Here is a 24398-nt window from a genome sequence, read left to right as displayed (position 1 = left end):
ATCAACGAAATCTTATCAATCATTCTCCAAATTGGGTTGTCACTACGGTCGTGAATGAGAAAACAAAAGCGTTTGCGCGAATGGCAAACGGCAAGATCTGAACTTTCGTTGTTCCCCTTTGTTTGAGAGCCGTTTGGGCAATGATTTGAAAAATGAGTTGCGCTTTTAACGGTCTTTATTATTTTCTAAACTATTTTCGTGATGATAAATCTATTGAAATCATAATTCAAAAAGAGCTTGTGAAGGCTGGAAACTTTTTGTAAGTTCAGTTTCGTAGTCGCCCGCGATGGATAATGACAGCTGCTGCTTTACAAGTGCACGCGCAAACACGCAAGGTTTTAAATCACGAGTAAAGTTTCAATTAACTTTAACGGATTACTTTATTTTATTTATTTATCGATCGTTAGTAATTAGGGAATCAAGTAGGCACAAACATGAACCTAATTATGTAGAAGAATGAGAATATTTACAGTTTTGTTGCTTTTATCAAGTTCACTGCCCTCCCAAAGCGATTTGATCGCAAAAAGTAGCATAACTATTTGTGAAAATACTGGCGGCGGAGATGACCCGATGAGTGTTGTATACGAAAAGGCATGCGAGAAAAAGCTAATTGTTACCATGTCAGTTCGAAGCGGACAGGTAAGAACTCTTTGGATTACCTGTAAGTACTCCAAGTAGTACGAGACGTTACAAGTTGTTAGCTCAATACGATTAGAATCAGAATGTTATGATTACGCTTTGAAATAAATTTATCGTAGAAAAAAGGAGATTGTAGTTTTTAGTAAAGACGATTTTTTTGGTGGAACTTTAAAATATAGCTTTCCTTTCGCAAGTATAAAAAACGCGTTATTTCTTGTCAGTGTTGTGAACTTTTCACTCTTGTTTGACGATCGAAGGAGATTTTAACATGTTTTCATGATCGAGTTTTGATGCTTTTAAGTATGGCTTTTTAAGTTCATAAAATGGAATAATTGTTCATCTATGGGATTGAAGACGAAGGGTACCGGGCTAATGTTTATAATATAATAGCCTGAAATTGTAACTATTTACTGAGATCAATCCATTTTTAGCACATTGTATTCCAGGAAAAATAAATTATCTATCTCGATCTCCAAAATCAAAATTTATTTGTAACTGATTTTTCCCAGATCGCCTCGTTATTAATATCTCTGAGGTAGAAACTACAAACAAAACCATAGCTATGTGAGAAATGCGTTGTTGATAGAGGCTTGTTTATAAGTGAATTTGGATTAAAAGGTTTCCTCAGTGAAACATGGTAGAATTTTCTTCTTTTTCCTCAGAATGGCACTGAGATGCTTAAGACTGTATCAAACGTAAGCAAAGTTTATGATGAGGTTGAAAGAGAGCAGGCTCGTCTGTACAACCCATTTATTATAACCCTGGCTAAGACACCGGTACATCTAACATATCCTTATTACTACAGAGGGGTAAGTAGTAGATAAGTGTCTAAACTGAGGAGATGCATTAGCTTTTGTTTGGGCTTGAATTGTTTATGTGAGGGAATAAGGAAGAAGGGGGGGGGAGTGGAGGGGGAAGCTTTTACACAAAACCAAAGGATTCAAAGGTCAGTGCACTGTTAGTACAAGTCATTTTCTAATTATTTAATCAATTTTACTGTTCCATGGTAGATGGTGAATAATAAGCCTGAGGAAAAGGTCAAAGTGAGTGATAATGGTGGTTGGGTGTCTGGGTCACGCAATCTTTGTGATGACATGTGGGAATCAGAGAGTGATGAATCAACATGTGGCTTTGACAGAGATGCCAATGGAAACAAAATCTGGGATAGTCAGGTCTGTATACATATTACCAACAACAATAACAAAATATGCATATGACCAGTGTTCTTTGCTTTGGTTACTTAAGAGAAAATCATCAAAATTATCTATACTCTCTCTCTTTTTTTAATAAAGGGATTTTGCTGTTGGTGTAAGGAACAAGACAAGTGGCGTGGCTCTTTTTCAGACACAACACCATTCAGTCGAGCGGGTCTAACCTGTAAACTTTTTGCTAAGGCTCAAGCCGCAGCTCATTGTATGAAATATGACAACCTGTGGTACGTTCAGCATCAATCATTGTCAACATGCATGCATAATGAACTAAATGTAACTAAAAACAAACAACAGGAAATGCATCCAGAATTTCACATGGGAAAACTGAAACATCTCTGTTCTGATTGGTTAGAACAAGGGCTGCATGGACTAATAGCAAATTCTAACCAACTGTCTTGGCCTTTATTAAAACATTTTAAATAGTTAAGTAAAATCAAAATTAATTTTTCTCTGAAGAAATATTGAAATGTTTTATGTTTGAAGTTTGTAAATTTATCACTGCCTATCTTGTCAATCACTTTCAACCCTTTCACCATGTTTACTCCAAGATCTCATTAGTAATTCTCCTTACTGTCTGCCTTACAATTCTTATGGTGTTAGTACAGAAAATTTGGTATCGGATTAACCAGTAATCCCTTAATCCATATTTTTCTTTACTGTCATTATTTGTCTGCTTGATATTGTAATGATACTGTAAGAAGAGATTCTGCCTTGTTACTTAAAGGATTAAGGCAGGAAATCACAGCAATACATAGAGTTCATTAGGTTTGAAAGCTTCAAATATTTAAATTAAAAGAAATTTTAATTTAGATCTAATTGGTAGGGATTCAGGTGGGAATGATGCAAAGGTGCAGGGGAATTTGTTACTGTTACTTCCCTCCTTTCTCCTCCCAAATGTAAGAAATCTTAGCCACAGTCTGGCAGTAATCGTAAACGTTACAGTGGCTGTAAAATGTAACGTGCCTTTTCTGTTGCAGGTACACAGTGAACGAGTTGGGACGATGGGAAATGGAATTCGGTATTCACGTGAAAACTTTTGATCAAGTAACCACAAAGGAAGGGAATGTGACAAAACCTAAGTGGGTCCCTGGTGGGGAGATCGTCATAGGGCCACATGTACGGAGGGGAAGGGGAAAATATGGCAGGGTAAGTATATTGCGTGACATTTAAACTGTCACGTCAAGTTAAGACATTTTGATTATGTGAGTCTTTTTAGTCAGCTGAAATGCAGTTTCCAGCTTGGTCATTTACATAGCAGGCTCGCATGAAATAGAATTTAAAGTTCCTTCTTTTATAACTAAGAAAACAAGTTGATTGACCTTTCAAATATCGAATAATAATACCTTATCTGGTATTCCTTACAGCTTCTTGCAAGTTATATTGGTGAGTTCCAGTCCCACAGACAGTTTCCAACCTTGACAGAGAAGTTCCTCCTAATTCCGTTTGTCACTGCTAAGATAGACCCTAAGATGCATCCACAGTTAAGGGTAGGGAATTACGCATCTATTTTTCTCCAAATTGCTTTGTATTTACCAATAATTTACTTAGCTTACTCTGTTTGGTTTATGACAATGCATCCTCGAACTATACAAGATTATCAGCGGTCACGAGTTGTGCATGCGCAGCTGATCGGTTCTGGTAGTTCCACGCACGCGCAGCACGCGTCCCTTGGTGTGCTTCAGTTTTTAAACCAGACTGGTGACAGTGCTCCACCTTACCGATGGTTTATAGGGATCTACGTCACTGACATTCGAGTCAGAAGGACAGAAAGAATCCACACGAGAACTTCCTTTTAAAGCAACATGAAAAACACTCACGCAAAAATGAACGCTAATCCTACTGATTACAGATTCACTCGGCTGTGTTTGATCGTTGAGTTGTGATCGCGATTCATCTTACTTAGTCAATCAGTTTGCGCTTAGTCATAAATTTTCTCGTGCACTTCGATTAAAAGTCTAGCAAGACTGAAATGAGAACACTGCCATCTTTCTTTTGCAGGTTTCATGGCGTTTTTAGCTTATGTCTTCGCACACGTTGACGTTGTAATGAAGCTGTGCTGATAAGTCACAACGGACATTAAATAAGTCTCATACAGACGGAATTATATCACTAATCAATACTTATTTCTTTATGCAGGACGGACCTGCGGATTACATGATAATAGACAAACATGAAGTGAACTACAAACCGAGCGGACCTCATGAATGTGATAAAATTGGTGTCACTTACACAGCATTTAGAAATCAACGACCTGCTGGCTGCCAACAGAAAAAGGGCGCGTAAGTGCGGTACTAACGGGTTATTAACATGTTTACTGTCGATTAAAAAAATGAGGTGTTTATTGACGTTCTTCAACCATCTGACCCCTACAAGTGACTCGCATACTAGCATCTAACTTCTCCCTTCCAATATCACCCTTGAACCATGCACGCATTAGCGGAGGTCGCGGGAATAAAGGAAACGATCACCAGCTAAAGAAGCCCTCGATTGCTAAACAAATTCTCCTTGCCAGAAACTTAGGAAATGTATAGTGAACAGGATGAAGAATATGCTTACTGATGTTTGAGTGTAAAGGTTAAAGGAGGGTACTGGGGTAGAGCAACGATTAGGGAGAATTATCGGAAGGAGTAGAGGTTGGACTGGCAATTTCTGGCTGATCAGGGATGGTTAGCTCCTTACGTTATTGTTGAAAAACAGCTTATCCACCGACTGGATAATTTTTTTTTTTTTTTAAATTATTTTTTTTTATTTTCACTTAAGGCACAAATACTAGAATAATACAAACAAATACAAAGTTAATTACACTAACGCTTACGCTACTCACTAACACTAATTACGAAATACTGCGTTACATTACATTCACAGTCGGCTAGATTTAATTTATGTTGTGGTTATATAATAATATAAACCTAATTTGTACAAATACTTCTACATCTTCTACAACTTCTACCGACTGGATAATGCTGTGCAGAACAAATAAAAAGGTGCATAAGTTGCCCAGATTTCCCATCTTCGAAATTATTTGGGACAATGACGGTAATGTCCACGAGAGTCTCAGATAAAGACTTTAATTGACGCTAACATCACTGTTTTACAATTTGCATCTTAGATGTCTCAACAATCAGCCAAAAGATTATTTTGAACAAGACCAGGTAAGTGGCGACGTGCGTAATAATGTTTTGCGACGCTTAACAAAACATCAGTTTAGGCTAATAAGGGCTGTGCACATGAGATCTTGGTGTACTAGTGGTATATTTTGTGAATTTTTTGTTCTTGTTATTGTTAGCGTCGTCGAGCCTCAGGCAAGACACCATATTATTTTCCCGAGAAGTTTGGTAAGTTGGTTGGCGTCAAGCAGCGTCCAATAAAGGACGAAGAACAGCAGTTCATGCTGACGTATGAGATTGACGAAGGTATGACGAGTATGGTGACGCTTCAAATCAGTGCAGATGACATCCTTCTCATATACAACAGGTTCGTACAATCAATCTCAGAATCAGTTCATGTCGCAAAAGTTCGTAAAAACTACAGGAAATTTTTCAAAGCAGATGGACGCATGAGAGAAATGCGCTCGAAGTTACGTCATGGTGCTAAGCAACTGAGACTGAGAAACCCATTGCCAAGTTTTCCTCTTCTCGCCGAGCCATGGGAACGACATCGGAAATTTTCTCGGAGACCCTGGCACTCGAAAAAAAATTTTCATAATCCGTTGACTAGGGCGGAGCCAGGATTTTTCAAATGGTGGGGGGGGGGGGGGGGGGTCACACTGTATCAAACAGGGAATACTCACCAGATTTTCATGTCCATCTCTATGCTGTGTTTTACTTAATGTGACAAAAAAAAGGCTTACCATAGGGTCATCATTGGCGGCCCAGGACCCCCCTCCCCCCTCCCCCCTCCCTCTAGCTACGCCTTTGTAGACTAGGCCTTTTCAATTCATAGTTTTCTTTTGCTGCACTCATTCAATAAGGGGTCTTGGAGAGTGCAATTTAATAGACGTAAAACAACTTATTCCACTTTTTCAGGGCCTCTGGTAAGATACTGAAGGCGTACGCCCAGGACTTTGAAGCGGTGTCAAAAGATGGTCGTTTGTTTGTTGTGGTTCAAAACACTGGTTATGTTACGGCTGATTTCGCTGTTAGTAAGATCAATACTGTGTGCTATTGTGATCAACACTCCTTTCGAACTGTTTAAATCAGCTGAGTAGGTTTTCTAGTGCGTCTGGCTGGTAGCTTTCTCAGTTATGATAACTCAATAATGTAAATTGAAATGTTTAGAAACTGAATCACAAAGGAAAATTTTTTTCTGTTTTGTTTTTTTTTTTACACACTATTTCTCTGTAAGAGTTATGAAGATTTTAAATCAATTTGTAAATGTTCATGCTCTTCTTAATTTTTCAGCTTCGTTAGTTATATACAAGTGAAAAGATTTGCTTTTTCATTCTACACTTCATACTAAAATTTAGAAATAACTCGTACGCACCTATCATTGTTATAATATCGAAGAATTTTGTAAGTCGGGAAACAAAATACTTTTGAACATCTAATTTAAAACTCTAATTGCTTTCTAGCTTCGATTTACGTCTATTTTTTAGTCTGGACCATCGACTTGATAACTATATTCTCCTTTATGTAGGTCGTGATATCAGAATGTTCTGGCGCAGTAGGAAAGTTCAGGGAGAAATCTTTATCTATAAACCCTCAGAAAACACACTTGTTCTCCTTTGATGTCCACGCTTATAACATGAAAGGGGGAAATAACTACTGTGTCGGTAAGAAGGAGCAGTGACTCTGAATAATGGGTTACCTGTGTATTAATATACATGAAAAAATTACGCGCTTCTTATGGGCTGAAATTGATTGCATTTTTCATTTTACTCGAGCGCAAAGTTGTAACACGAGCGCAAAATACAAATAGCGCGCGCTGTCAAAACTTCGTCTGTCTTGACTACCTGTGATGCTCTTTTCATGTAAATTTTTAGAAAAAAATTAGATGATTTCTCGCGCAACTGGTGTAAATACGCATTAGTCAATTTTTTAAAGACTACACAATTGCATGTGCCCATGCACTCGTGCTTATTAACACCAAATTGCGCTCGAAATCATGTTGGTACCTTAACTCATCAGCGCGGAAAGAAAGGAAACACGACGGATTAAATGTGAATTATTGATTCGTGTGGGATGATTGCTTTCATTGAAGCCTGGCTAGAGTAAAGACATCACATAAAGCGCTCAACGTAGTAAACGTTTTACCAACGATTGTTGCTATTTCTTTATAGAATGAAATTATCTTTCTTGAGTTGCAGAGTAGCTTTTATATATACTGAATGATACATGTTAAATTTACGGTTTGATTTACAGTAAAGCTGTTTGATTCCCGACATAAAATGGTCGACAGCGCCAATGTCACCTTCACCACCACAGCACCGTGCGTTTGCGCGACCGGATGTGGCTGTAGTGTATGTATTGTTTTGTTAACATGTATGAATGATATATCTAAGTAGAGCATCATGGTGGGAGTTAAAGATGGCATTTCCTTTAAAGCCACGTAGGTTTTGGGAAGTCTCATTTCATCATTTAACGCTACATAAATCAGATTCTGTCGTCTTTCTTCCACCCTGATAAACATGGTGGAACTAGTTGCCGTTTCATAGCAGCTGTGAAAAGAAAGGTGTCAATTAATTTTGATTAATGCCGAAAAATCTTTAATTATTCCCTCCTAGTGTTATGACACTGGTTTCAAATGCGTGGAAAGAGATGAGAAAGACTGGAACGAGGAAAAACCGACCGAAAGTGGCTTGGACTTTGGTGGCGTAGTTAACATAGGGACTAAAATCAAAAACTTCTTCAAAAAAATAGGCAAGATTTTAAAATTCCTAACATCACCAGGTGGCATTGCCAGCATTTTGGGGATACTTGTGGGTCTTGGTGCTTTGAAGGCCTTCATGGGCCTCAGAAGAAAGGGTGCTGCCGTGGCACGCTTCGGAATGGGCGGCGTGAAAAAGGGCCGACAAGAAAAGGCAAACAATATGGGCCAGATTGTGGTAGTCGAGTACAATGAAGAAGGAGAGGAAGTCGACCCAGTCACGTTAGTATAACGATCCATTGTTGTTTAAGAGGGAAGGATGCATGCTGCTTCTACCCTAATGAAAACAAGACGCATACTTGCGTGAACTCAGGCGCTCTTAATAACAAAATCTACGCACAGCCTTCTTACGGGTTATACACTTAATTCGCTTGACAATTTTATACGCAAGTGAAATTTAACATGTGAGATGCTTGCGAAAAACTTGCGCAAATGTTATGAAAATTGTTATCTCTTCCATATTGTGCTTTCACATGCTTTTCAACTAGTTCTTAAAGCCTGTGCCTTGTTATTTTAAGTCGAACTAATACGAACTTATGAATAGAATATGATGTAATCATATACAGTGTCTTATACTGTTAAGCTTATCTTTGTAAGTGAAGCTCAAATCAAGCTGTTGTCACTCGATAAGTTGTCAAAAAAGCCTTGTTGCAGACTACAAGTGACTTCTACATCACCTGCTTCCAAAAGGATAACCACACTAGCATGGAAAGAAGTGTTGTTTAAAAAGGAAAGTTATTTTCTAAAGTTAGTAACTTTTATATTTTGCAGAAAAGAGGTCACCAAGCCGCGAAACAAAACCAAAGAATTTCTGTTCAACCTCATTTTCTTCCTCATCCTTCCGTTCCTACTGCTTTTTAAACTCGGTAGAAAGATCATAAAATGTTGTAAAAAGGATTCTAATACAAAGCAAGAAAAAGAAAAACAAGACGAGAATGAGGGAGATGGAAAAGCGAAAGGATCAGCTGTGGACATCTTTAAAGAAGGAGACATGATGAAAAATGGAAGTCCGCGCGCGGAGAGTGATCAAAGCGTGAAACTTTTCACTGAAAAAGCGGAGGTTTCGGGAGGAAGCAAAGAAAACGTAACTACTGAGCGAAGCCGTATAAACAGTTTGGTGATCAAAAAGAGTGAGCAAGACAGAGGAAATGACATTGCAACTGGCGGAGGTTCCCAAGGAATTATGCGCAAGATTAGCGCCCAAGGGAGTAGGAGAGGGGTTAAGGAGCACGTGACTGAACCATCAAAAGACAAACCTACCAGCAAAGGAGGGGAGCAACAAACGGGAACTTCACAAACCTCCGATGAAGTGACTGTGAATAAAACTGAACCCTTAGAGCCACAGGTAAGGGATTTGTATGTTTGTGTGTTTGAAACTGAACCTTAAAATTTGTTAAGATTAATTAGTTGAAATAAAACCTTATTCTCCATTCTTCGGTCGTTAGAAATGTCTTGAATACAAATTGGAATATATAGACAATCTCGAAATTCTCTTCACTAAATTGAATGTCGTTACTTCGTGTTGCTATTACAAAGAGAATTTATGCATTTTTCTTTAGTTTCGCGAAAATATTTGTTTTCTAATTCTCAACAGTGATCGTTAGAGACTGGTGTCAAGGAAATTATCATACAGTTAATTTAAATTCACGCCCCCTTGCTTCATTCAGGTTCCAGAAGATATCAGACAGTTTACAGAGGCCAATCCGTTAATTTATCACAATTACCTTGATACAGACGCTGTTGCTGATGAACTTGAGGTAAGACTTGTCTCATTCACCACTGACTCTTCGACAAGACCATAGAGACGTACCTCCTGTTTTACAGATAAATGTATTTCCTTTTTTTGTTTGTTTGAGCTTGTTCTTATTTCTGGTTTTTCAATTAGCCTGTGAGCGTTTTTATTCTTTTATTCTTGCCGGTTTACCCTCTCTACGACGAATGCCTCAAACATTGCTGGTCTAAACAATTTCTAAAACTTCTGCCAGATATTAATATGGTCTAGCTCACCGATGACCTCCCTGTCGCTCAGTTAGTAGAGCAATTACGACCTCGGAACTTGTTATGGTTCGAATATCTAAGGGGACTCGGATTTCTCCCTTCAATTTTTCTTGTCTCTGTTTTAGAATTATGGAATTAATCTCCACACTAAGCAGGTTCTTCTCCAGTTACTCACCATCATTACCGTTACTGATCAGAGTTACATGAACGATTGACCTTCGTCATCTCAAACCGGTAGGGTGGTCGGGAAAATTAAATGAGCATTAAGCGTTTCAGGTCAAAAGAATTTTCCGAACCAGCCGCCCATGGCCAGCTCCTATTTAATGTTTGATTTTAATGTGTCTTCAGGATCACGGTGAGCAGTTTTGCCTAGCTGGTAAAATAACCTGCATACCTCGTCCCACAAGCATCAAGTACAGATTTGATTTGTTGATGGCATTGCAGGTGAGAAAATACGGATTCACACCATTACTTGATTGGCTAAAAAAAAATTGGCAAAATTCGAAACACTGTTGCGCTGCTTGTCCAGCATTCTGTTATCTTTGTGCACAACAGGAGAGATTCATGGCTTTGTTTCAAGTTTTTTTTGCTTGCTATTGCATACAGAAAGAGAAATTCCCAATTGAGACTCGAAAGTAATTCAGGACGCAATTGATTTCACCTCATTAAATTCTGAAACTTGTCAAGAAAAAACGGACCTCCTGGGCTCACGCGCGTTTGCTCCTGTTTGAGGCAACTTTGTGTCTGGGCTCTCTCTTTTACGAGAGACCCTGGAAACGAAGTTGAATCTGAGGCCATTAACATCAAATTACCGTCACTGTCATTGACTCCTTGAGATGTTATTGGTCGTTACTTCACGTTGAAACCCAATCAATACGCCCTATTACGTCGCGTTGCCTCCTCACAATCCTAATATTGAATATTATAAACTGATTGTGGTCGGGTATAAATGTGTAAACGACTTTTGTTATCGATTGTAGTTTACTAAAAACCCTAGGTTTCAATTAAGTCACAAGCTGTTAATTGTTCCTTTGATTTTGTCATTTCAGATTTGCGGTAACCAGGATGGAGAGCAAGTCTTGTTGCGCACACCCAAAACCCTCGATCCACATCTCTTTTCAAAGTTAATGACAGCTCAAGAAGTACGAGAACGGATTTCTTTACAACCTCAAGCTCCCTGCCTTAATCTCAAATAATCCTCCAACTACTTTGCCTTTACTTCTTCACCGTGAAGTTTTTAAGTCACTTGGTTTAAGATGACACGCCTCATAAACATCACTCGTGATTGTCTCATCCACTATTTCACTCAAAACTCTGATTATCTTTCCTACCGGAAGTCAATAACAGCCTGAATTAAATGTCTGATTGGTCAAAGTAAATAAAAGTATCCTCCCTTAATGTGCAGCCTCAAAGAGTCTTAAGAAGACAACATTTGTCTCAACAACACAAAACAAAAACACGGTAAATGGCTTAAACTTGAGTTTAAGACGATCGAGGGATGTGATCGTTGAAGGGAGACAGCTCGGAACACGTCACACAGTTGAAGGGAGAGAGGGCAGCTCGGAACGCGTCATAGGGATTGTTTAAAACCAGTATCTGAGGGGCGCGCGCACAAAAACACGCACATACAATCACAAAATTCACTTCAACTATCTCTACCATCTGTTAGTGTCATAATTCACTTTAATTTTTGATATTGACATTTTGTAAAACACCCTCCACTCGTCTTCATTTTTATGGCTGAACTCGCCGCTTACATATGGGACTAAAACTGTACACCTCAATCTTTCTTAAATATTACTTATCATTCAGTGGACTATTGGCCTAAATATTTACATTTCCTTTGTACATTCTGTCATCGTACAGTACATTAGAAGTCACTTTATATTGTATTATGTATTCACATCGAATGACTCTGTTGTGTCAGCATCACGAAGTGGCGACCCAGCCGCTCTCTTTGAGGAAATTCATGATGTGTTTTCTATGTGTTTTGTCGAGATTCGGTGGATATCGAGTTTTAACCTGAACACCTTGCCTTCTCAGTAGATTGTCCTGTAGAAGGAAAGCGAATTATCAGCCCTCTTAGATGGTAAAAACGCAAGATTATGTACAGTACATCCTACACCTTTCCCCTAGGCGTTAAGATATTTTGTAATAAGGTGTAAATCAAAGCGGAGGTGTATATAAACCTCCCTATCAGCTGTCTGCTCCCAAGTCGGCTCGGTTTAAAGCTGGATATCCGCTGTTATCTGGGAAGGAGCGCAGGCTCATTTAGCGACCAGCGGCTGGTAACCTAACCTGATTTGGTTTAAGAGGTTAAAGACCTGAAGAAACTGTGGTCCTACGTCGGTAAGGGGCGGGGGAGGGGTAGGGGATATTACAAAATAAGTGGCCTCCGTAAAGAGTTTCTAAAGCTGATGTCCTAGCGCTAGCCCTTCGTCAGAGCGAATCAGAGGAACTAGGAGTTCTGTGTGATTTATAAACAGAAAGATGGAGCTACGCTGTTGGCGGGAACATGTTGACGCGAAAAACACAAGAATAGACTAGTTGTATGTTAGCTTTTCTTGAAGAAGGACTGACAAGAAACCCAGGGTGTACTCAGAGAACGAACGATAACCAACATCAAATTCAACCCACACATGACTACACCGTCCTCGTTCATTAAACAGTGTACCTTGACTGTGCCAGGATATTGAACAAATACATAGAGTTAACATTCTCCAATGAGTTACGGCTGAGTTGCATCGAACAAAGACCACGAGCAATCTCCCCTTTTTAGCGAAGTCCGTCGCACGAGTAAAAAAATCAGCGAAACGAAAAAAACCTAATATCAAACTAACTCACCTTTAAAACAATTGTTTTGATTGTAAGATAAAATCCAGGTTTCATGTGCATAGAAGCGCAGAGCTGTCGTGGAAGAGAGAAACAAATTTTCAGAGGGCTACTAAAGATAAGGTTCGTACAAATACTTTCCTACCTATAGAACACTTTTCAAATGGGCGTTTACCGAAATCCGGGATTGTGATGGCTTTGCTTCATTTTGCTCAGTGATTGGTGTAAAGAGCTAGCGCCATCCTCTCGACCAATCAGATACAAAACTTAAGCTAATCGCGTCTTGTTCACTGGTGTTTTTCGGCGCTTGAAGTAATTTGCTTGTTTTATTTTCAGTTCTCATTGGCTCCTTACAATATTTTCTAACATCTGATTGGCTGCTGTGATAACTTCAGATTTGGATTTACGACAGTCGCTCGAAAAGCGCTCTCATATGGACTCTAACTTGTCCAACGTGGGAGGTGCGTCAAAACTCCATGGAGAATCATCAACGCTTACATTTCGACATGTTCGCTTACAGGTACATCACATCACATTGTTTCACGTCCTAAATTTTTTTTAAAGAAACGTTTAGATAAACCACAGCCATCTTTCCCACCTGTCTCTCCATTAATGACAGTAAATTGTAGGTCGGACAGTTTTTCATCTGATCTTCAAAACTTGGTGACGATAGCGATCGATCTGCAAAGGAAGAACAAACAGTTGAATTGTGCGCAACTTTGCAATTTTAGTCTGCGGACTCGAGTTATGTCCACACAAGAGGGTACAACTTTTTGTCTTAATGAAATCGTATAAGTTTAGTACCTTTTTCATCCTTGTCTTCTGATGAGGCCCTACGGAGGAAAAAATTCACCGAATAAATATGGTGACATATTCTAGAATCTACGAAGAGGTGACATTCAAGAACAATCCACAATATTCAATTCACTTACTCATTCTTTTTTCCCATCGACACGTTCGTTCTTCTCGGTTGGGTTCCACCCTAGGAAGGACCAGAAAAATATGATTATGTCAATTGCTTTATTTACTGTGGTCACTGAAGATCTTGCAATTGATCACAAATGAACCCTTAGACTCCCAAGATCTGATTGTTAATTCTCCCCTCTTGCCGCTACACATTTCCTAATAAATTAGTTACGTGAATTTGGTGTTAGATCAATTGACAACTTCTACCTAATGAGTATTCTCATTGCCTGTTTGCTAAGGAATGTAAGGATATTATAACGAAAAGTTACATGTTAATCACTTCTAAGAGTTTAACTTGCTCCACCATGTTGAAATTGGAAGCTAAAATCCAAAAAGCTCCATCACAACCATGTCGTGACAATTCTAACTTCGGCCAGAAAGCGTACAAAGACTTACCACCATTTTCCTTTTGTTTTCCTTTCTTCTCTCTCGTCGCAACCTTTGTTCATCATATTCTTGACACTCTGAAAACGCGTCAAACGGTTTACCCAGTTCAGCTTTAACGGAAAACGCCTTAAAATTCTAAATGTAAGATTCACTGAGATAACACTTTTTTTAAGAATCAATTCGCTTTCCTAGACAAACTCGTGTTTGATAAGGCTTCCTGTAAAATTAATGTTTTCTACGAAAAACAAAGTACCGATTTCATTATACTAATCCTCTGTCTTGCAATAAAAAAGAAATTTAAATCTCTTTTGAGCGCCGTATTGCCGTTCCTACATATAAAGTCCCGCTCGTTTTAGATCTTACTTTAGCAAAAGATTACCTGCTAGTTTTGTGATTCCATTCTTTCTGTATCTCGTGAGATCTTTGATTCTTGCTCGCAATTCTCTTTCGCCTAAAAGTGCATTAAAAAAAAACTGTGACAATTTCAAAACACACGGACAAAATGGTAAACTTTCGCACCCATAAAAAATTGTTCAAAACTTAATAATTCTCGTTGTTTCAGTTTCTGACTTAACGTCTATTGTCATTGATTGAGTACAGACAGTGAAAACTTGAGATCCATTTGTTACAAAGATTTTAGTTAAGAGATTTATAATTTTTACACACTGTTTCTTCTTACGTAAATGACCATTTAGAAACTCCTCCCATTCCCGGTGGCTTTTGAATCTCGCAAAAACTCTGGTGGCATCCCTGAATTCCCTACAAATAAAAGATGAAGGTGATTTTAAAACACCATCATACATCGTACAGTTTCCAATGCTAGAATTAACAACTTGCACTAAGGAAACAGTACAATAAAACTGTCAAGCCCTGTTTAAAGGTCATAGGAACAATTAACTAATGTCTGGGAAAGAAAAATCATAATCTCATCATCTTTTTGTTCTCTGTTGATGTACACAGATCACTAACCTGTCCTCTTTGCTGTACTTTCTTCGAAGAGCTGGAACAAAAACAAAGTCTCTACATGAAATATGTTCATAGACTTCTGTGAGGACATGACTTAAAATTGATAACCTCTGAAAAGAACCCTCCCCTTCCTAAAAATCTGCTCAAAAATAACTGATGCTAGAAGGAAAATAGTAAAATAAACTAAAAGTTTCATCAAATGTCATAAAAGTGATAAGTTGGTACAGCTTTTAATAACTGAAACTGGTTACGCACAAGGGTGCACAGACAAAATCTTTTTTATTTTTAATTATGATTGGCAAAGTGGCTGTAAAGGCCACTGCGAGTTGAGTTGTGAAGATACATGTAAGGGCAACAGCTACAACATGCTGTGTGATAAATATGAGGTGATTAGCTGGATTTTGGTACCTATTATTCTGTGTTTGCTGGCAATAAGTCCATGTTGTCTTGCAATACTGGAAAGAAATGAAATAAAACATTGTCATCAATGCTACTGTATGTGAACTACCTGTAAACCTTCACCTTAATCCTTTACACCCTAACATCAGTAAGCATATTCTCCATACTGTTCTCTATACATTTCCTAAGGGGCTGATAAGGAGAATTTGTTTAACAATCAAGAGCTTCTTTAGTTGGTGATCATTTCCTATATTCTTGTCACCCTAATGTGTGATTCAGGGATGATACAGTGAGGAGAAATTAGATGCTTATCACTCTTGGGGTTTAAGGGGTTAAACATTACAAAAGAGAGGAGAACTATGGCAAATTTTTCAACCAACTAGATTACAAGACTTTTTATCTGAGCTTACTCAGGGGGTTGTATCAGAAGAGATTTCTAGTTTGGTGTTTACCTTAATGTCATACCAGCAATAAGAGGTGAGAGTGTTAAGTCACTTTTTTGTTAAAACTATAAATCAATAACTCCTTTGAAAAAAGGAGGTGGGGTCATTTGAACCCAAACCCCCCAGCCCCACCCCCTTAAAAAAGCAACCTGGCACCTTCTTACCACAGACATCTTGACCAGGATGAAGTGAGAATAAGATTTGAAATGAGCTGCTCACAAACAAGAACAAACAAGAACAAACAAATAAACACTAAAACATGCCAGAAAATAATGGAACTGCATAACAGAGGCTTTTACTGGCTTTGAAATTACAATCTTTTAATATGAACCCTACTTGGTAAACAGCTTGCAAAGCTGTAAGGGATACATCCATCAGTCAGTTGAAAATGTTTCTTACAAAAAGGTTATTTGTACTTACTTCTTTCTGTGTTGTCTTTCCTTGAGTCTTCTTAAATACATATCTATTATTCCTAGCTTTAAATCTACAAAACAAAACAGAAACTAGATTACTGGAGCTAACTGTATACATTGTGCTGTAAGCAAATAATTACATGATTCCAATTCGCTAAATTGAGCAGAGATGTATGTGAAACCCTTTAGGATGTCTTGAAAACACTTCACCAAGTTTGAATTTTTTCATCCTTACCTACTTCCACATCCTCGTCATCATAATTGAAATGTAAACCACTGACAAGAGTTTCAGCCTCATTATCGTATTCCTACAGAAAAAAAAAATTCTGATTTACTTCCCAATTTCTCACCTATCAAGTTTAGATGGATGGTGTTACACAATAGTGATACACAAGCCACATCCTTTGAGCAGTATTGGGCAGTATTGACTAAATTTTTAAGTGCTCAGGAGACTTCAAAATTCTCTACCAACAAGGATGCAGAATTCTCTCTCTAAATAGAAATGGCCTAAGCTATGTTTCATATAATTGTGGGTAATATCTACCAGTTACTTAATGGCTCTATCCTCTTGCTACTACATTTTTCACAAAAAATGAGTACTTTTGTTGCCCTGTGTAAGGCAAGATGAGTTCCTTTGACTAGTTTTGGTCTGTTCATCGTAGTTCTTAACTGTGGATTACTATTAAAATACAGTTTTGCTATAACCAAAACAAGGTTATGGCAACATAGTGCTGACTTTTACAACTTCCTTTACAATGGCCAGGAAGCTATCACTAAATCACATCTGAGGCTGTTGTGAAAAAGGTTATCTCAGGTGGCTGAGCATTTTGAATGATCTGGTAAAATGGCACTGTAAATTCTGTTGTAATTACCTTTTCAAAGTCATCTCTGAGTGGCATATATCCTAGCTCCTGCTGTTCAGTATTATTCATCTCCACAGGCTCAGGGGGGTGTAAGAGAGTTGGCGACAGTACTTCTGTAAGTTGGAGAGAATTAAAGGCCTCTTTGATTAATTACTTAATACTGCACTTCAAGTAACACATTCAAATTCGCTGCTTCAAAAAGACAATCGTCACTGAATGATAAAAAGTTCAGATTCTACACAACTTCTGTCAGTTCAAAGTGTGGCTATTGTATTAAAACAAATCACTTTATTTTCAGTGCATAGAGGTATCATCTTTATTCATCAAACTTTACTTTCAATTGATAGTTATTTGCCATACCTTGATCAGTAGATGTATGATCAACTATTTTGTTCTTAAAAGGTTCAACAGTCGCTATAACACAATGAGACAGAAAATTATAAAATTGTCATTGGAAATCAGAGGCACTGGGTTGAAACACATCCTGTCTTCAGAAAAAATACTTCATGGCTTTGAAATGATACAGTTTTTTTCTGTATCCAGCAGCTATCCTTCATGAGAAGTAAACTGACTTATAGTATCTACTTTTTCAAAGAGAAATAAATTCCAAAAAGAGATACTTAATTCATTTGTCATGGCGTAATAGGACAACAAATAAATGATGAGGTCAGATGATAACTTGAGCATTGAACTTTCTAAGAACTGGTCCAGCTTGCAAAATATTCAGTTGGAGAATACAGAATACAATCTTACAGAACACAAACTCACTGTTTAGCTGAATAAATTGACACAGGAATAAAGTTAATATCATTATCATCATCATCGCCCTGTGTAACAAAGAACTTGTGAAATATTTAACACAAATTATTACCTTGTCCAACAACTCCTGAGATGTAATTGTCTGCATAATGTTCACTGGTCTCTGTTGATAAAGATAGATTTATAAAAAAAAAACTTTTTCAACATGTTGTTGAGAAAAACAAGCCAATAAGGAGAGACAGAAGAATTATAAAGATCCTAATTAAACATTTCAATATGATTCCTAACTTTGAACTGCTTTTACTGCCAAATTTTGTCAAAAACTTAATGGATCACACAATTTTGCAAATGTCTTGGATATGTTATTTGCTTCTTATTATTCATCAGAAAATTGTTAACAGGTTGTTACATATTTGAGAATGTGAGATGAGACTTTACCAATCAGTACTTTGTAAAGGGTTTTATACAAGTCCTTGATGGCAAGAACACGCTTTTATTTGTTATTAGCTATGAACAGATTGTGGTCTAGTGAAAAGTTAGTTAAATAAGTAACCAATTAATCAATCAATGAACACATTGAATGCCTGGCAGACCTTTCCCTGTTTTGGTACCAATGTGATCAGCGACATCATCCCTGAGAAAAAAAAAAAAAAAAAAAAAAAAAAAAAACATGAATAACAATGGTACAAGGAAAATCTAAAATGTATTGCACTTCCCAATCATCCTGTATATGAGACTGATTTTCATGGGTACTGGATCTTCTCCTAGTTTTTCAGGCATGAATTGAGAAGGAAAATTGCTTCTCCTCTTGAGAAAAAGGGATACACCCTAAACATTTTTTCCAGGTACCCATCCCAGAACCCATTCAATGAAGTGCCTTGCCTCTGACCCAGGGAGGGTTTACACTTACACCTTTCAATCTGCAGGCAGACCAGTTAGCTAACATTAGATCACTCTGTTTCCCTAACCATATCAATCAGACTGCATAGCTTTAGTCTCAAGCCTTTCCACTGGAGCTTGTCAAAAACTGTTGGTGAGCCAAATGTAAGTTACACATTGTAAATTGCGATTACCAGTTTCCAAAGCCATGCTGCTCTATAGCATCTAAAAGCAGCACTTCTTCCTCAGATGTCCAGTCCTCAGTAAACAATGGAAATGTCCCTCCATCCTGAACAATACAAGTTTTTGAGATATGTCACCAGGATCTCCTCAGTTATATTAAGATATTAACTGAATATTGATATACTTGTAAATAAAGATAATGAAAATAATAATGAAGACAATGATAATATTAATGTTAGAGGCATTATGAAATAAGCTGAAAAAATACCATTTTTTGCAGTAAAGGTAATGATATATTAAAGTATCACAGAGTGTCATGGGGAAACAAACTTTCAAATAAATATGCAATTATAGCATTCAAAGTAGTCATGAGAACAGAGCAAGATAACTTCATTTGTTGGTTCTCAATAACCATGAAGAGACATATCAAGTAATAAGTCTCTTCAAGCAATTAACATCACAGTTCTAGAAAACTCAGTTTAAGGGAGAGGAAGGAAAGTTTGACAAATATCAGAACCTTGGAAGAGAGACTGGGAAAGTGGGTGTAATGATCATTGCACATACTTGCAGGCTGACCTCAGACCAATATTGTGGACTCTTCCCACGCACACTCAGAATGAGGAATAAACAGGTGAGGGGAGGGTGGAGTTGGGCTTATGACCAGAATAATAAGATGAGCCTGTGAGAAGTTGTAGGGCAGAAGAGGGGGGGGGGGGGGAAGGATTGTCCGCTAATATTCAGAAAACAATTCCAGGGCTCACTAGTAGATCACCTTAAAAATTTAACAAAGAAAAAACTCCAAGTTAAAGAAAAATACTATATGAATTTAAGGATTTTAGTTTTAATCAAACCAGAATGGTGAAAACGAAGACAAAATTTTTGAAGCCACCCAAAATTTTTTGCAAGGCTTGTGAAAGCGCTTATCATCACGTGACCTACCATAAGTTGATATTCGTGTCCTCTTTTGTGTTTACCCATTTCCGCGCCGCAAGCGAAACACTAAAACGAAATCAGTGATTGAATAATAAAAAAGACAGAGCTTAATGACGAAGATAGATCAACGAGTCAGTAACAACTCTACAATCCTTACTTGAAGACACAAATCGAAATCGGTGCATTCTGCACATTTGACTCGAAGTGACGTGCAATCTGCTTGGCAGTAGTTACAGTGGTACTCTTCTACGCCTTAAAAGAGAAGGAAAAGTAAAAATTTAACAAAATAACTATAGAAAATGTTGGATTTTGATGAAATTAAGCAATCAAAGGAACAAAATTACCGTTCCCGGCCGCCGCCATTTTGATCACAAAAACAATGCCTTCATATGATATCCCATGATGCCCCTAACGCTCTTTACAGCTGGTTCGAAGTAAAGCGAGAACACTGTAATATCAGATCAGCAGATAGTTAAAGGAATCCCCTTCCAAATCGTCAAGCGGTTACAGAGGTACTTAGTTTAATCTTAACAAAGAGATATTCGTTATGATTCATCCGTTGATCTCGAATTCAGCCATTTTGTTTTAAAATGTGTACCTGAATGCGTTCGCGTACCTCACCGCTCAGGTCACTCCAGACTTCAGATGTAATAATTAATTGGAGAAAGCATGTCTAGTTAAAGCTACATTTAAGCAATTGTGGAAAAGAAGAGTGAAAAAATCAGGCTTCAACTGGAAGGAATCCCATCAAAGTCTGATTTTGTTTTGTCAACTGGAGATTCTTTTGCGCAATTTCACCAGTGAGGATCATTACTTTAATTTAATTTCCTATAAAGGTCATATATTATATATATATATATATATATATATATATATATATATAACAACTTTATTTAAATAATAACATATAACATATTATTATTAAAAAAGGGTTATAGAATTATTGATTTCATTAAACATTGTTACATTTTATTGTTACTTGACAGCTCAGCTAGCAAACACCCAATTTTCAAGATGACAACATTGTTTGACTACCTTACGAAGGATGGCAAGAAAGTGCATAGCCTACGTGTCGGGGCACCAAGTGAACATCTGCGCATGAAATGTGGTGAGCTTATTCATAAAGCAACTCTAGCTCTTCATACTCCAGAAAATTATCCTCAGCTGTTTCAGTATGGACCACACAGTGGAAGCTTAGCAGCTAAGAGTGAGCTCACCAAATTTCTCACCGAGGAGTATGGTGACACTGTCAATTGTGATGACATCTGGTTCACTGCTGGTGCTTCACAAGGCCTGGCCTGCATAGGAAGCCTCCTCTTTCAGCCTAAGACTGTAGCTTTCGTCGAAGAACCAACTTATTTCCTTGCCCTTAAAGCTTTATCAGATGACTTTGGGATGAATTTGGTAGGGGTTCCGACAGATCAAGATGGTTTGATTGTTGATGAGTTGGAGAAATTAATGGCAGAACATTTGCAGACATTGCCAGTTATAACTGAGAGAAATCCATTCTCTGGTTTGCTCTATTGCATTCCAACTTTTAACAATCCAAACGGCTCTGTATTTTCTGTAACAAGGTGTAAGCAGTTGATCAAACTGCTTCGGAAGTACAATGTGCTTGCTTTTTGTGATGATGTATACAACTTGCTCTCTTATGATGGAGAAAAACCTCCTTTTAAAGTTCCCCCTAGGCTTTTTTCATTTGATAACAAGGCTGATCCTGATTACAAAGGAAATGTGATCTCAAATGGAACTTTTTCCAAACTGTTAGGACCTGGCTTGCGTCTAGGCTGGATGGAGGCCCCTGAACATGTAAGAAAGATTTTGAAGACTTCTGGGTATGTTACAAGTGGGGGTTGCTTCAACCATTACACCTCTTGTGTTGTTACCATGGCAATACAAATGGGTTTGGTAAAGGAGCATGTAGCATATACACGAGAGCTTTATAAGTCCCAGTTGAATACACTATGTAGTGCTATGGATAAGTACTTTCCACGTGCAATTAAATACACAAAACCCCAGGGAGGTTATTTTGTTTGGGTTGTTCTCCCCCCTGAGATTGACTGCGATAAACTATATGACATCTGTTTCAATAAGTATGCTGTTGATTTTAACAAGGGCTCACGATGTTCTTGTAAAGGACAATACAAAAATTGTATGAGGCTTTCATTTGCATTTCTTGACAGTCCTACCCTTGAACACTGTGTGAAGCAAATAGCTTTAGCAATTGAAGAAATTTTCCCAAGCAACTAACAATTATGGACTTCGAAGTAAATATATCTAAAAATAGGGGGACTTTTGTTTTTGAAGTGATTGCTGTGTCATTTGAATCAAGGGTAGCATTGAGGTAAGGAAGAAATTCTTTTTTGATACTAAACATCATGAAATCCTTTTAAATGGACAGCATAAATTTGCAAAAAGTATACCAAAATAAATGAATACTGAAAAAGAATAAATCATGATTTCTGACACCAAATGAGAGCTGGTAAATAATTTAAGATTCAGTTCATGATTGTTAAATTTACTTTGATGGCAATTTTTCCATTTTTTAATTTATTTTAGTTTAAGTTGTGCAGATGTATTTATGGGTGAAATAGAAAATAAATTGTAATACATGTTATTTTATAAGGAAGAATAAAAAAGTTTTACTTTGAAGCCTAAGGGTACTCTTCAATTAGAGAGGTTGGAAGTTTTAGAAGTCTTAATTAAATTTTAATGCATGTACTATAATTTTTAGGGGAAAAAATATTAGGAGATCAAAATTAATTTTGGGGTTGAATGGGTTTGTTAATGTAAACATGCGAGAAAGAGTGAGTACAATCAGCAGTTTACAGTACATTCTTTAACTTAAATTAGGGAAGTTGTAACAAGCAAAATAAGATAAGCTATTTCTAACATGCTTTTATCAGTATTACTGAGTTTGAATTTATGTCTTAATTTTCTCTGTCTGTTAAAATTGCAATAGATAGTAACTTGATAACAAATATTAGCTTGTTAAATTTAGCGTTAATTAAATTTAGTTCATAAACAGTGGGAAGGTTAAATCACAGTTGCTCAACTCAAATTTTATTCTTGAACTTCATTTTATGTCAGTAAAATTAGATATTTCCAGATTAGTTGTTTCAAATGTTAATCTTTGAAAGAATTAGCATTGTCATATTGTGCACATTAAAAACACATTAAGTTTTTTACTGGGTCTTCAAGTTATTGATACTGAGTGAGCTTGTCATGAGGGTTGGAATCCCAGATGTTAGTCTTGCTCTGGGAAAAATTAAACACACTGTCTTCCAAGGAAATCATTTTGGTCACATTTGAACCATTTGGCTATCATCAAAATAATTGCAACTGCTCTTACTTCTGCACTATTTTAACCCCTGTTCATAAAGGTTACTAGGTCTTCCCAGGAGTTAACTGAGTTATTTTCAATCAAATCCCATCATTTTCACTTGTGTGTCATCCCTTTAACACCCCACCCCTTCCCCTCCATCTTATGGCCATCTGGGAGCAGAAATAAAGATGAAAAACTCCTGGACAATGTCCAACAATTGCACACTAGTGTCTAAAATCAGAAACTAGTGTTTAAAATTAGACAGTAGTGTCCAACATTGAACACTGATGTCTTCAATCAGAAGACACTCGGAATCACTATTGTCTAAAGTCAGACACTGGTGCCTAAAATCAGAAACTAGTGTCGAAGATCAGACAGCCATGATAAACCCAATAAAAAAGAAATTACAAATTTATCTGAAGAAAGGTTGATGAACATCATTAATAAGCAAGCTCCAAGAAACTTTTTGCCTTTTGTGGTGACATGTACAATTTGCTGTCTTACACCGGTGACAAACACCTCCTGAAAGACTTTACACATTTGATGACAAGTGTAATGCCAATTATAAAGGGCATGTCATCTCTAACGGTTCTTTTTTTAAAAGTTCCTTGCTCCAAGGCTGCATCCTGGGTGGATGGAGGTTCCTGAATGAGTGTGATTATTGTTGCAGAAAAGTGTTTAATATGCTATTTGTGGTGGATGCTTTAACCACTACTTATCATGCATTATTGCTGTAGCATTGCAACAAGGGCTACTTAAGGATCACTTATCAATGGTGTGGAGGGTCCTAGAAGTCCTGTGTAATGCATTATGCAATGCCCTAGACACAGATATACCTGAGGGTCAGATATCTTACCAAAGACCTGAAGGAGGATATTTTGTATGGGTCACATTTCCACCAAAAGTAGATTGTGACAAGCTGTCTAAAGTATGTATGGAAAAGTATCTTGCAGAGTCCAACTATGGCCCTCGTTCTGCTGCTAGTTCTGGAAAATTTAAGAATTGCATGAGATTTGTGTTTTGCTTTTAATGAATGTGATGTTGTGGAATACTACGTGAAGCAAATAGCACTGAGCTTTAAATAGCCACTTGACGAGACATGTTAGAGCACTATTTAGAGACATTAATATGATTATTTCTTGTATACAGTCCACTCTCTCCATCAAAGTGGAGCAGGAGGGTGTTAGCTTGAGGGAGATGGTTGTTTGAGTCATTCAAATCAGACCATTATGAATAAAAATAGTATTTCTGGATCCACTGGTTATTGCTATGATTTGCCTTGTCAATTAAAACACTGCACAATGCAGCAAATATACAGAGCTCCATATTTTCAAACT

The 24398-nt window shown here is 37.5% G+C and overlaps 3 protein-coding genes across 4 annotated transcripts; 2 read left to right on the top strand and 1 right to left on the bottom strand.

The window, feature by feature from the left end:
- Nucleotides 1–340: 340 nt before the first annotated feature.
- On the top strand, nt 341–11111 carry LOC113686899 (hapless 2). Its single transcript, XM_027204582.2, has 17 exons — nt 341–639; nt 1302–1448; nt 1650–1811; nt 1932–2074; nt 2828–2996; nt 3215–3337; nt 3987–4129; nt 4960–5002; nt 5137–5324; nt 5876–5987; nt 6486–6621; nt 7211–7308; nt 7573–7937; nt 8487–9060; nt 9383–9472; nt 10062–10157; nt 10763–11111. The coding sequence occupies exons 1-17, from the start codon at nt 457–459 to the stop codon at nt 10907–10909; spliced, it is 2919 nt and encodes a 972-aa protein (XP_027060383.2). The 5' UTR covers nt 341–456; the 3' UTR covers nt 10910–11111.
- A 267-nt stretch (nt 11112–11378) lies between these two features.
- LOC113686889 (transcriptional adapter 2-beta) lies at nt 11379–20185 on the bottom strand. Of its 2 annotated transcripts, XM_027204570.2 has the most exons (20): nt 20081–20185; nt 19894–19988; nt 19743–19802; nt 18815–18909; nt 18335–18375; nt 17854–17904; nt 17343–17396; nt 16992–17095; nt 16355–16427; nt 16127–16190; nt 15273–15319; nt 14868–14898; nt 14578–14657; nt 14278–14349; nt 13908–13975; nt 13478–13527; nt 13350–13378; nt 13144–13226; nt 12558–12620; nt 11379–11765 (listed from the first exon to the last, which is right to left on the bottom strand). In XM_027204570.2, the coding sequence occupies exons 1-20, from the start codon at nt 20097–20099 to the stop codon at nt 11643–11645; spliced, it is 1302 nt and encodes a 433-aa protein (XP_027060371.2). In that variant the 5' UTR covers nt 20100–20185; the 3' UTR covers nt 11379–11642. The 2 variants fall into 2 exon arrangements, with proteins under 2 accessions (XP_027060371.2, XP_089067814.1); XM_089211688.1 differs by lacking the exon at nt 19743–19802 and having other exon boundaries at nt 20081–20179.
- Nucleotides 20157–22922, top strand: LOC113686890 (uncharacterized). Its single transcript, XM_027204571.2, has 2 exons — nt 20157–20248; nt 20723–22922. The coding sequence occupies exon 2, from the start codon at nt 20751–20753 to the stop codon at nt 21984–21986; it is 1236 nt and encodes a 411-aa protein (XP_027060372.2). The 5' UTR covers nt 20157–20248; nt 20723–20750; the 3' UTR covers nt 21987–22922.
- The last annotated feature ends 1476 nt before the right edge of the window (nt 22923–24398 follow it).

This window comes from Pocillopora damicornis, chromosome 7 (assembly GCF_964200805.1).
Source record: "Pocillopora damicornis chromosome 7, jaPocDami1.2, whole genome shotgun sequence".
Taxonomy (NCBI): Eukaryota; Metazoa; Cnidaria; class Anthozoa; order Scleractinia; family Pocilloporidae; genus Pocillopora; species Pocillopora damicornis.
Note: the sequence above shows the minus strand (reverse complement) of the source record. Positions and strands in the feature narration are given on the sequence as shown.

Excerpts from the sequence above, each read along its gene's own strand:
- LOC113686889 (XM_027204570.2), bottom strand. Across the intron at positions 19,803-19,893 it reads ATTTCGATTTGTGTCTTCAA|TGTTTCGCTTGCGGCGCGGA; the intron begins GTAAGGATTGTA and ends ATTTCGTTTTAG. Across the intron at positions 12,621-13,143 it reads TGTCATTAATGGAGAGACAG|CTCTGCGCTTCTATGCACAT; the intron begins GTGGGAAAGATG and ends CTTCCACGACAG.
- LOC113686890 (XM_027204571.2), top strand. The coding sequence starts at position 20,751 with ATGACAACATTGTTTGACTACCTTACGAAGGATGGCAAGAAAGTGCAT.
- LOC113686899 (XM_027204582.2), top strand. The coding sequence starts at position 457 with ATGAGAATATTTACAGTTTTGTTGCTTTTATCAAGTTCACTGCCCTCC. Across the intron at positions 640-1,301 it reads TGTCAGTTCGAAGCGGACAG|AATGGCACTGAGATGCTTAA; the intron begins GTAAGAACTCTT and ends CTTTTTCCTCAG. Across the intron at positions 5,988-6,485 it reads ATGTTACGGCTGATTTCGCT|GTCGTGATATCAGAATGTTC; the intron begins GTTAGTAAGATC and ends TCCTTTATGTAG.